Source organism: Andrographis paniculata, unplaced genomic scaffold, assembly GCF_009805555.1.
Source record: "Andrographis paniculata isolate CXL003 unplaced genomic scaffold, ASM980555v1 Contig87END, whole genome shotgun sequence".
NCBI classification, from domain to species: Eukaryota; Viridiplantae; Streptophyta; class Magnoliopsida; order Lamiales; family Acanthaceae; genus Andrographis; species Andrographis paniculata.
In genome coordinates this window covers 1394682-1407844 of record NW_026137625.1, presented here as the reverse complement: position 1 = coordinate 1407844, position 13163 = coordinate 1394682, and the positions used below count along the sequence as shown (strand labels likewise).

The 13163-nt window shown below is 34.3% G+C and overlaps 1 protein-coding gene across 4 annotated transcripts; it reads left to right on the top strand.

Annotated features, from left to right (window-relative positions):
* Nucleotides 1-1190: 1190 nt before the first annotated feature.
* LOC127242518 (protein arginine methyltransferase NDUFAF7 homolog, mitochondrial) lies at nt 1191-12718 on the top strand. 4 transcript variants are annotated; one of them, XM_051262065.1, is made up of 15 exons: nt 1191-1315; nt 1417-1475; nt 1630-1741; nt 2740-2822; nt 3934-3999; nt 6975-7075; nt 7209-7327; nt 7501-7538; nt 7770-7858; nt 8637-8723; nt 9057-9237; nt 9326-9442; nt 10364-10408; nt 11236-11364; nt 12191-12718. In XM_051262065.1, the coding sequence occupies exons 1-15, from the start codon at nt 1258-1260 to the stop codon at nt 12323-12325; spliced, it is 1419 nt and encodes a 472-aa protein (XP_051118022.1). In that variant the 5' UTR covers nt 1191-1257; the 3' UTR covers nt 12326-12718. The 4 variants fall into 4 exon arrangements, with proteins under 4 accessions (XP_051118022.1, XP_051118024.1, XP_051118026.1 ...); XM_051262067.1 differs by lacking the exon at nt 8637-8723; XM_051262069.1 differs by lacking the exon at nt 12191-12718 and having other exon boundaries at nt 9326-9437.
* Nucleotides 12719-13163: the final 445 nt, after the last annotated feature.

The following is a 13163-nucleotide window of genomic DNA, read 5'->3' as shown; positions in this document are numbered from 1 at the left end:
GAGTAGAATTTTAAATTATTTTAAATTAAAAAAATACACATATAAAATGGCTAAATCGTCAGCTGTTTGAATCAGTGGTTCGTAGTTTGGCAAAAACACAAATCCGAAATCGAATCGTCAGAACGACGGTTTCGGTTCAATTCGAATCAGTTTCGGTTGAAACCGTAATGGTAGACTAAAAAGCGGTTCTAATCAAATGGGCAAGTCATTTCTAAGTATTATTTGTAGTATTATTTTATACCTTCAGTCCCACTTACTTACTTATTGTGTTTACTATAATTCCATTTTATAATAGTATATTTTAATTATATTAATCAATTGTCTTAATTTTAATTTAATTTTTTATTAAATAATAATTATTTTTAACTAGTACATTATTAGTTATTTATTAATTATATTTCTTTTAAATATGTGTCTGTTGTATTTATCCTCAATTTGCCGGTCTAAGGTAGTTCTACAGTAGTAAATCGTACACCCTATCCAGATGATGAAAGTATTGACAAAATTGTCCAATCACTCCCTTTACTGAATCATTTCTTTACTTTAAAATTGCATAGAACTCTTTATACTTTAAAAAATATAGTATGAAATCGTATGTAGTTTCGAAACTTGAGATAAATCTTCAATTTACTTAAATAACGCCCCGTTATACTTTAAAAAAAATATTGCATGAAACTCCTCGTCATATAAAATATATTTATATAGATAAAAAATTATCTTCCCATCACACAACAGTTTCATGGGGTGGAACATATTTGAAATATAAGAGAATTTTAAAACCATATACTCCCTCTATCCCAAAAGTATAATCTTATTATATTGGATACGAGATTCAAGAAATATTGATATTATATTGGTAGTTGGTAAAAAGTAAGGATACATGACTTTTTTGCCGTTGTGAGTATATTAGTGTAAAAAATAGTGGTAATTGTGTAATAATAATAAAAAAGTAGGAATGATTTTATGGTGATATGATTATTTATGAAAATGAGACTGTTGTTTTGAAACGGACAAAATAATAAATAAGACTATCATGGGAAGGAGTGAGTATAAGTTATGAACAATTTTACGGAAGATAATTAATTTGGTGCGCTGACATCTAGCAACTCTATGAAATCGTGTTCTGGTTTACAAAGATAGCGTGAAGTCGGGTTTATGTCAAGTCAATTAATTTTCAATCAGCTAATAAACCCTGCTGAGATTTAACGACGAAATAGGGAGCGGAGCAGGCAGAAATCAGGCTCCAGCTCTGCAACAATGGCCGCTCGAGCTGCCTCCCCCAAGCGCCTTTCTGCTTTCCTCTCATCTCCCAAAGGTGGTTTGGCTATCTACGTTTCTTCTTTGCGCGGCTTGAATTCGATTGTATTTGTTTTTTTTTTCAATTATAATCTAACTCCAATGAATTAAATTTTCCAGTGATCCCATTTTCTCCAGCTAATTATTGTACAAACATTCTCGGGGAATCACCAGTGCTAGTAATCTCTCTTTCTCTCTCTAGCTGTATATGTCACTGTATTGTACGCATGAGGCTGTGATATTGTACTGAAGATGGGATTTTTCTGTTGGAATTGACGGAAGTTTTATTATTATTATTTTTAAATTTTAACTTGTTGATTTTGTTTGTTTAAGGTAAGAGATTTTATTCATGCGGCTCTGTATCATCCAGAGCATGGTTATTTTTCTCAAAGATCGGGCTCAGTTGGAGTTCTTGATAGAAGCATTAAGTTCCATCAGCTTGAAGGTTGTTTGGTTCTTTGATGAATCAAAGCTGTGCTGTCATTTTGTTATTGTTTCTTAATTTTTAATATTTCATGCACTATTAGATTCAGGTATAATTCTTTGACCGATATGGGGCTATATACGGGTGTGTTTTGTTGGGTGTCCTGGAGTCACTCCATTCGATGACCTAACTTAAATCTTAGGATGCTTTTGGTCCAAAGGATATAAAGAATGGAATTGAAGAGAAACGGGAGAAGAGAATTGTAGGAAAAAAATTCTAACATAGAATGTGAGTTGATTTTTTTAGTGAAACAGAGAATTTAATTCAGAAATGTAAAAACATTCAGGAGGAGATAGGGTAAAAGAATATTTCTGTGAAATGGGAATCCATGAAGAAATATTGGTGTGTTTGATTTGTGATTTTGTTTTGATTTTTATTTGAATAATAATTTGAATGCAATGTTTTATGAAATTGAAATAGGATATATATGAAGGAAATTGTGAGAGTTAAATAGTACAAAACATGAAAAAGTAAATTGACAAAAAAACACCCACTTAATTTTTATTTATCTTTAATTTTTTCTGGATGTAGGAGAAATGAAAAATTATCCAGTCTTCAAATTTGAATTCCTTGACTCAAACAAACACTCCAATTCTCTACTCCCATTTCCCTATACCATACACACACCCTTATAGAAGTAACTGCTTTGAAACTTTTGCTTACCTATCTTTCCTGATTATGAAAGTGTTCTTTCGAGTTGTATTGGCTGCTTTGACGTACGTTCACTTTAGTTTAGTGTCAAACTGGTCACTGGTGAATGTTTGATCATTCGAAACGTATTTTTCTTGCATGGGGATTTAGATGGGAGGAGAAGAATGATGTAGAAGTTAAAGACTTGTGTTTTAATTTCACTTTGATATGCAGGATCTCAGAAACAGTACAAAGCCTCATGATTCACCTTGCCACAAAGTTTGTTTGAATATGTGTAATTAAACTTATTACTTTATTCAATCGATCAGGTAGGAAAGCTTACATGAAGCACTTGGATGCTATCTATAAGCAGAGTGATAGTTCATGGTTTACTCCAGTTGAGCTTTTTAAGGTATATCTTTAAAAGCTTGATATATAATAGTTACTAAGCATCTACATGCAATATTTTGATGAATAGTTATGCAGTGGAACCAAATTTGCTGCATGTTTGGTATGGAAATTAGGATTTGAAATGATTATTGCTTAACAACTGCCTTTGCTAAAACATTAAAATAGATGCCATTTTACATTTACTATTTAGTTCCTGCAAGATAATTGCTTGCATTCTGGGAGTGTGATTCATAAGAAGGCCTTGCAAAAACATGAGACATCCCACACTGTGTTGAATGAGCATCACAGACCACAATTTAAAAAAATTGATATTATATATGTATTTATATTCAATTCCTCCGTTAATTTCCTCATTTCATAAATGGTATGGCTTTGGAAATAAAGGCTGTGTTTGTTTGGGGTTTTGATTTGAATAGTAAAATTTTGAGTTTCAATAGTTGTTTGATGTAATATAAATAAGAACGGATGGATGGGTGGTTTGAATGCAGAATTGATTTTTAGTGTAATACAAAAAGTAACAAGTAGGTATTTGATTTGATGGTTGTGGGAGGGGAAAAATTTGTAAGTAGTAGAAATAAAGTAAAATAAGCCAAAAGAACACACCCATAATTTTTGGATCTATTAAGTAAATTGGAATAACAAAAGAAGAGGGTTTTGGATGTGGGATCATTCTAATTTTCTGATTTCCATTGCACAACACACTTTTCTTTAGTTTGTGGATTCTAGCACTAGAGCTATCCAGGGGAACAATATATTCTATGTATATATATATATGTGTGTGTGAGTGTGAGTGTTTGCGTGTATATATATTTATATATATGTTTTACTATAATTTGGTTTCACTTCCATAGAGCTGAAGTTTATGTTGCATATGATTTTTCCTTACTTAAATTTCCTTCTATCTGCAATGCATCATATACCACTTGCAGTGAGTCTATGGTTCACTTTGTCATAGCCTTATTTGTATATATTTACTGTTTCATCACACCTATTCTCCACCTACAGAATACCCGGACAAAAGATAATAAGTTTCTTCTCTTGTTTACTTGTCTCTCTTTTGTTAGTCTTTATTTTGTTTTATCACTCAATTTATCTATTCATTACTATTGTAGCCTTGGTACGCCCATGGAATAGCTGAGGCTATTTTACGCACGGCTAACCTCTCCATTCCACTTAAAGTAAGTTTTTGAGTTTTTGGTTTTGAACTATTATTATTTATTGTATGCGTGTTTCAATTCTTACTATTACTGATTGATCAAGTTTAGGTATATCTGTATCCATAAATCACGACGAGCAAACAGCCTTCTTTGGATAGAATATTTCACATGTGTATAGATCTGGATGTATTCAACATGAGGAAAAATAATCTTATAAATTTTCTTTGGTTTTGCAGTATTTGTTTTCGTTTAGAGTTTTGTATCACTTTGTTACCACATTTAATCATGACTAGAAGAGCTTGCCACCTCATGTTTTCACATTTGTTGATAGACTTATGTTGCTATTTAGTTGCTTATTTCAGTGCTAATCCAAAATTGTGGGTAAGTGTGTTAAATGAGTTTAATAAATTGGATTAAAATCTGCTCTTTCAATGTCTGATATTGATAGTCAGGCCTAGTTATTGCAATCTGATCACTTAGAGTGCTCATAGCCTTTAATGTTCTCTGATGGATCATTCATCATAGTTTGCCCAGTTGTAAGGTCCTCATGTACTCAGAAGTGGAAACAGTGATTTTACAGAAGTTATGATTTTGGAAAAGCATCATTCTTTTTCCCTGGATACCTATCCAGTAATACTAGTCAACTTGATATTTTATGCATTAAGTGTTAGCTTTTGTTTACAGAAAGTTATTATTCTTTATTTTCCCATTCACTATACTCTCTTTTTAAAATGCTTTACAACACCTAATTTCTCGTGCATATTATGTTATGACTTAGGGTTATCGAATAGAGAATTTATTCGAATCAATGGATATAGAGTACTATAGAGGAAAACCAATTCGCTTTGTAACCAAAACCAAAATAATGACTGCCCCACCTAACATGACCTAAATGCGCTCTATATATAGGCGGACTTATGGGCCAAACCCAAAACTCATAATCAACAAGTAAACAGTAAATAAAATAATAAGAGAAATAATAAAGAATAAAATAATAATTATCCTAAGTGAGTACGGTGCTTCTTCCTCTTATAATATAGACCTTGACTTTATCCGACTCATAACAACTCCATCCCTCTTGAAAACTGCCTTGTCCTCAAGGTGGAAGACAGGAAACTGGAAGTGCAATTCCTCTTAGTCAACCCAAGTCGAATCCTTGTACATTAGTCCGCGCCAATGTATCAAAACCTAAGGAAGAGCTTGTCGCCTTTACCTCCATCTGCTCGAGCTTCGTGGATCTGACCTCACTTTCTGTCCACCCTTCGACCTTGTCCTATCTTTTTAAGCTCGGCCACCCAATTTGTTTCTGGATTCACCACACAAGTTCGAAGGGACTTGTTTGCACACTTATGCAATGGTGTATAAGGCTCTTTACAGCGGTAACAAAGTCGCTTAGATTGAAATTTGCGAGACTTAATTTTCGAAAGGGAGCTCGCACGGAGGACTGGTCTGAAGCCACCGGGCGTCTGCCAGTGGAGCTGCTGTCCGTGCCGAGTCTACTGCTCTCGATGCCATTCCCAAGACTATAGGGACCTACCGGAGGTCCAATCTGCGCTCCACTGCTAAGGCGCGAACTCGCAAATTGATCAGGCGGTGTCCAGGCTGTTGATATGTCGTGGTAGAACCAACATTGAATTCCCACTCAATGCTATGGCTGATTTGGATAGCTGAGTCCAAATCTTTGGGGTCTAGTGTCCTCAGATGATTGCGGATGTTTTGTTGCAATCCTCCTATGAAGTATCCGAGGTAATGCTCATCCGTTAAGCCTGGCACCTATGTCGCCACTTGGATGAACTCGTTGATATGCTGATCAACTCCCTTTTTTTGCCGAAGTGTGGCAAGGCGCTCGTAAGAGCTCCTTACGTAACGATCATCAAAACGATGTATTAGGGCTCGGAAAAACTCCGCCCAAGTGGTGATTGGGTGGCGAAAATGTTGCCTTCGAGACCTGTGCAGTGCTGTACCCTCCATGGCGATGTACGCTAATGCTGACTTGAGTTTTGTTCGCATCTGGTGGAGTTCAAACTGTTGCTCGGTGCGAGCAACCCAATCAATAGGCTCTGTCCTGTTAAACGGTGGTAGTCTGACTTCTGAGAGGAGCGGGGTGGCGAAGCTACCTTGGTGGGGTTTCCCCCCTTAACGGTTGAGAATCCAGCGCTAGCGGATGCTGCGCCATGGGCGGCAAAGCTGAGGGCACAGTGAATTGAGTCGGTGGCTGACCCATTGATGCAGTGGCGTCAGCGGCAGTGCTGACGCTGCCGAGCGCTGCCTTGATTCATGCGAGCAACTCCTGCCACAGCGAAACTATTTGATTCATGTTTTGTTCTCCCAAAGTCTCAAGCTTGGCGAAAAGATCCTGGCGGATCTGGTTTACCTCCTCCTGTATTACTTCAACGGTTGCTTCTAATAGCTCGAATTGTTGTTGATTGGAGATGGGCATTAGATGGGCATGAATCTATCAGCAGAGGATCCGGCAGGTCGGACCAATTGTTATGACTTAGGGTTATCGAAGAGAGAATTTATTCGAATCAATAGAAATAGAGTGCTACAGAGGAAACCAATTCGCTTTGTAATCAAAACCAAAATAATGACTGCCCCCATCTAACATGACCTATGGGCAAAGTCCCAAGACTCATAATCAACAATTAAACAGTAAATATAATAATAAGAGAAATAATAAAGAATAAAATAATAATTATCCTAAGTGAGTACTGTACTTCTCCATTTTCTAATATAGACCTTTGATTTTACCCGACTCCATAACATATTAATACACGACCCACACTTGGATATGATGGTTGAGTGGGTAAATGAATTTTGAAACTGCATTTACTAACTTGAACATAGAGTTTTTGGTTTTCTGATAATTGTGGTAAGATTCCAGTACTACTCTCATTTACAGTTTGCTTTTTGTCTGGAATATTCTAAATAATAGTCTTTCTTGTAAAATCAATCTTGTATGTCCTTGATGAATATTTTTTCACTTTCTTTTCCAGATATATGAGATTGGAGGTGGATCAGGGACTTGTGCAAAGGGTGTGATGGATTATATAAAACTGAATGCACCCACAAGAGTTTATGATAATATGACTTACACGTATGTTGTCTCAATGCATTTCGTTTTTCACTGCACCACTCTTAGCTGTCTTTTTGATGTTGTAAATATCTTGTCTTCTTAATAAATCAAGACACCTGCAGAAGATGATAAATTGTGTTCTAATACATTTCAGTTCAGTGGAAATTAGTTCTTCACTTTCTAAAATACAACTGGAAACTGTTGGAGAAGTACACAGCCACTCAGCAAAGTTTAGGGTAGAATGCCGTGATGCTTCTGATCCAAATGGATGGGGTATGATGATGGTCTTTCTCTTGGTCTTTACTAATGTCTGTTGCATCTGTATTTTTTACTTCATTTACAACAAGTGTTTGTTCTTGTCAAATTCGTGAACTTACACTAGACAGTTTTGAGTATAAGTGTTTTTCTTGATCGATATTAAATCAGAAATTATGTTTTTGGTGCAGGTGTTGAGCAGCAACCTTGTTGGGTCATCATGTTAGAGGTATTGGGACGGTTGTTGGTTCCTTGATTTTCAATTTTTATTTCTCTCAAAATGTCTTATCTAACTTTGTCGGGCAATAAAAAATTGTATGGTGAATCAATGTGGAAGTTATATGGTGAATCAATGTGGAAGTTATGTCTATGTCCAAAATATTCACATGGAAAATGCTTTTCCTTTGGTGTAGCACTCAGTTTTTAATTTTAAATTCTAAATCAATGGCTTAACTTGTAGGTGCTTGATAATCTGCCTCATGATCTTATCTACTCAGAAAATCAAGTGTCACCTTGGATGGAAGTTTGGGTTCAGCAGAGACATGACACGTAAGCGATTCTGCAATGTCTTATGTACGTTTGCTTCTTAAGTTTCATGAATTTAACACTTCTAAGCGTACTGGCCTTACAAACCATGATAGACTGCTGCTTGTTCAATTTCTTGACTACCTCAGTTCAAGTGGTTGGAACCATCAAGTTTAAATTGGAACAACAGTGAAGAGTAAGCTACCATCAACTACAAGCTTAAGCAACTATGAACTCTAATAACTGAATCCAGTATAACCCAAATTTAAGATAGTCATATCACAAGTTGAGCCATTCTACTCTATTCAGGAAAAAGGTTCGATTTAAAAAAGGCATGTGTCTTCCTTAATGTCTGCTACAACTTCAATTTTGAAGTTTATAAAATGAACTAGGGTTCAACTAGTTGTAAATTTCAGAGATTAGCTTGGGAAATTGAAAAAACTTTTCCTGGACAAACGTGGCATGTACTTTGGTTTCCTGCCTACAATTATGCTGTCTTCATTTAAAACTTTCCTGTCTACAGTTATCCTAAATAAAAATTTTGTTTCCCTTTTACTTAGTTTAGTTATGCCAATAAAATGGCATGTACTTCACACAATCATGCATGATTGGGGATTATTAAAATTTCTGCAGTTATGTTTTTCCAAAAAGAAAAAAAAAGGAAAAACAAAAGAAGATTTCAAAAATTTTATGGTGTTAGCCATGATTTATTATAAGACTGCTTTATTATTAAATGCATATTCCAGTGCATAGCGTCAGGGTTCTTTCTGTGTTGCTCCTAATTCAAATTTGTATTGTTCAGTTTGCTAGCATCTCCATTATCAATAGATGGGAAGTGGTTTCTAGTACCTATCTCTACAAATATATTGGTACTTTTGGCTTGTCTGAGGCAAGTGATTCAATCCCAATGAATCCTGATAAAACAATCCACAAAATCTCACTTAATCTAGCACCTCAATCTAGTTATACAATGTTACAATATTCATACATAACCATCTTCATTGAAATCTTCCATATTTGGTTACTAACTGGTTTTTCTTGGAACTGATTATAGATATGAAACACAAACCTGAAACTTAATCTGCTTTCTCTACCTTAGTTGACGAAAATCTAGGTTTTATTTGGAATATGTATCTGTTATTGAGTTTATTTCTTTTATAATATTATATTTCCTCTCATTTATATTATCTATATGTTTTTGTTTGGTTTGTAATTTTGACAGATCAGACTTCTCTGAGCTATATAAGCCGCTGCACGATCCATTGATTGGAAGCTGTATGGAGATCTTGGATTTGGCAAAAGATGGTACTACACGTGGAACCATGGCAGGTTCAGTGGCCAAAAGTATTTGGTCCAAAATTTTTCCAAGGCCACGAAGATGCTGGCTACCAACCGGTTGTTTAGTAAGACAACATTGAGTAAAATGTACCAATATTTTCTGATGTTTTGAATGCATTTATTTATGAAGTAATACCTTGTGAAAATGTGCAGAAACTTCTACGAGTTCTACATGGTGCTTTACCAAAGATGTCTTTAATTGCCTCTGATTTTAGCTACCTTCCTGATGTAAGAATACCTGGTGAGCGAGCTCCGCTGGTTGCAAGTAAGGTAGCATAGACAAGCTGGATACCTTCATTTTTTCATTCATTCTTTTGCCCTCTTGTATGAAGGAGAATATTTCTGTGTGCAATGTGTTTAGTTTACTTTGAATATGTAGAATGAGAAAAGCCTATTTATTGCATTTCCTTGTTGATTTGTGCTTTTATTTAAGTAAAATGTCATTACCCCCCTGACACCTAATAATGCTAGCATGGATTATCTGGCACAAAGTTAAATTCCGAGAGATTGTTTAATCGTCATGTTCTATCAAGGAATTCTCCTTTCTATACTTCAAAGTTGTAACTAAGGATATCAGCCTTTATAAGCTCTTTGATTCAGTTATTAGGGCAGTCCTCTTGTGTCTTGATATTGGTTTAGATAACCTGCTTGTTGCTAGATCTAGGTGCCCGTTCGACTATAAACTTGTTGTTTCTACAGGTGTCTATGTTAAAATTATATGGATTTTCTTTCAATCAAGAAAATCGTACAATGAATTGATTCTATTTAATCCTTTTTATAAGTCTTGCGTTTTTTTTTCTTCTTTTCCTAAGGGTGTGTTTGTTTGGGGGTTTGGATTTTGAGTTGGGATTTGAATAGTAAAAATTTTGAATTGGAATAGTTGTATGATGTGATATAAATAACTATTGATGTGATTTTTAGTATAATATAAAAATGAAAAATAGATGTTTGATTTGATGTTTTTGGGGGAAAAAATTGGATGAATAGTAAAATTGAGGGAGAATCCTCCAAACAAACACACCAACTTATTTTTGGTGATAAATCATTTACTAGTTCTTCTATATGTTGATCCTTCTGTAATATAAAAGCACATTTAGATGCTTGTTTCTTTTGTATCTGAATCTTATTAAGTTTAACTACTAGGATGTTGAAAACAGTTTGTACAGTTCATTTGCAATTTGGCCTTTTCAGGAACATGGGAAGAGCTCAGATCTCAACAGTTATCTGGATGCTAAGGTATGGTTTCATTACACTCTCTTCTCTCACTCATTCTCTCTTCCTGGTTTTCTGCTCCGATCATAAAACCTCTCGTGTTCCTGCTGCATATTTCTTCTGCAACTGAAACCATGCATTGGAGCTATTGTATTATCTTCAAACTAAAAGATAATTTTTTGGAAAACAACAAGACAAAGTGTTAACTTGTTGGACTTACCCAGCATTTCTTTGGGAGAACTTCCGTCGCTTCATTTATTTCTTTTTTGAAGCAGAAGTAATTTTAATTGATAGAAGAATAGATGCATATAGGCGGACAGAAGACTATCCATATGAGAGAGAAATCGAAAAAACTACAACCAGCTAGATAACTAAGGATATGCTGAAAGATAATGTGGGAGAGCTTTTCAATAGAAAGATGATACTTATTTATCTCAAAAGTTTCGATTCCAGGTGGGTGTAAAATCAAGGATCCAACCAAGATAATGTGGGTGAACTTCTGTTGCTTTTTATTTTTTTCAGGAAATCAGGAAACTAATCGTAGATATATAATACCATCCAAAAATGATTACCTCCATGAGACATCTATAATTTGAATAAAGAGCTTACCATTGGATATCCTTTATTTTCAACAACGCTTGTATGCAAACTCCAGAAAAATAAACACAGTCAATTAGATCTTGTGTACCCTTTAGGCAAACAGGAAGTGGAGGAATATCACTTTTATGTGACTTAAGCCATATCAAATGCACTCTAGAATTCATTTCATGTGCTTTGAAAGTTAATTCCTGTACCGGAGAATCACTTTTGTGATCCTTATCATTTATTATGGCGTTTATACTTTTTAACAGGGTGATGCTGATATATTTTTCCCAACGGATTTTCGGCTTCTTGAACGTATTGACCATTACTGCTCTGGATGGTGGAAGCCACAAGAAGATAATTCTTCCAAGAAGGGAAGGAAGAGACGGACACTTGCGGTAATTTCTAACCATGCATTTTAGTACCTGAGATAGTTGTGTTAATTACCATGCACTTTAGTACCTGAGATAGTCGTTTATCTTATAACAGAGGATTACATGAACATTACACTGCAGGATAGTCGGCAGATGATTGAACATGGGAAATGACAAATATACTATGTCCTTCCAAAAATGGTTCTATTGAAATTATGTGCGTCAATACACCTAGTTTCCTATAAGCGGTGTGATCTTGAATCGATTTAGTCCCTTAGTTCAAAATGCCTCACAATGTTGGTAACAAATGCCTATTTTTTATTTTTTATATTATAGTAAAAATCAATTTTACTTTCAAAAAATCACATCAACACCTATTTATATCACATCATCCAACTATTTCAATTCAAAATTTTTACTACTCAAATTCTAACTCAAAATCCAAACCACCAAACAAACACACCTCTAGTAAATCTTTCTATGAAATTTAGTGTACAATGATCACCTGTAGCGAAGTTTTTAACTAATTGTATGCTTAGTTCAGTAGTATTCTGCGAAGGCTGTGAAGTGTAGTTGAAAGCAAACCCCAAAGTATTACTTAGAGAAAGAAAACACCACTGGGAAGAACATTTATATTCTCCTGCATCACGATTTTATTCATTTTGCATTTTAGCCTTGACTTACTTTCACATTTACACTTATTGTCATCTTGCATGATATAACTCAGACTTTTCTGTTCAGTTACGCATATGCTGATGTTCTTTCTTAAAACTATGTTTTTACATACTTCCTTGGATGACCAATATTTTTAGTCGACTACCTGATACTAACTGTGGTATTTCCGTTTCAGCTCGACACAGCATCCTTTATGGAAGAATTTGGACTTCCCTCCAAGACGAGAACCCGAGATGGTTACAATCCGATGCTGGATGACTTCAAGAACACTAAATTTTACCTCAGTGTTCCCACACACAATATCAAGTAGGCATTTGGATTCAAAAACCATATTTATTTCGTGGAACAGCTGATGTTGGGATGAGGCATTTCTTCAATGGATGCTGAATCCATGAGGATCATTCAAGCCTACGAGTCCTGAAGTTCTGCTTCTTTTCCACTAAATTGCAGACTCAGGTAACGCATTTTTTTAACATGGATGCTCGCTTATATTTATTTCTTTGTTGTTTTGACTGTAAAATTAGGTATATCTATGATGGCTTACAGTTTATTTATGCATATTGAAAAGCTATATTTATTTATTTAGCATAATTGATTTTTCAAATTAGTTATAAATAGAAAACTATAGTAGTAATAGCTACATATTGTATATAGTTAATTTTGTATTTTTTGAAATCAACAAATAATCCTTATAGGGGCTATTTCATTTGACTTCGAAGTATTTGGTTGCATAATATTATTTTATCTGATCTCCTTTAATCTATATGAGTCCGAGATAATTACAGGTTTGATACACTGATACCAATTTATAGAATTATTAATCTAATTCAACATCTGAATATTATTTAATATAATTTAATAAAATTACTAAATTATCTTTATTTTTAATCATATAACATATTTAAGTGTATGAAAATATCATTGACTTTCACTTTAGTAATATGAGTTTCTTGAAGTCAAATGACAAAAATGTTAAAAATTTTTTTTTACATATTTTCATTAATTAATAAAATACTATTTATTTCTTAATTTACTGGAAAATTTCAAAAAGTCCTTCTGAATCGGGACAGAGGGAGTAATTGATAAAAATTATAGTAAAAAAATATTAGAATTATTTTATATGAATATAATAATGCTTTTGTTTAATA

Excerpts from the sequence above, each read along its gene's own strand:
- LOC127242518 (XM_051262065.1), top strand. The coding sequence starts at position 1,258 with ATGGCCGCTCGAGCTGCCTCCCCCAAGCGCCTTTCTGCTTTCCTCTCA. Across the intron at positions 7,539-7,769 it reads GTTGGGTCATCATGTTAGAG|GTGCTTGATAATCTGCCTCA; the intron begins GTATTGGGACGG and ends CTTAACTTGTAG. Across the intron at positions 7,859-8,636 it reads GTTCAGCAGAGACATGACAC|TTTGCTAGCATCTCCATTAT; the intron begins GTAAGCGATTCT and ends TGTATTGTTCAG.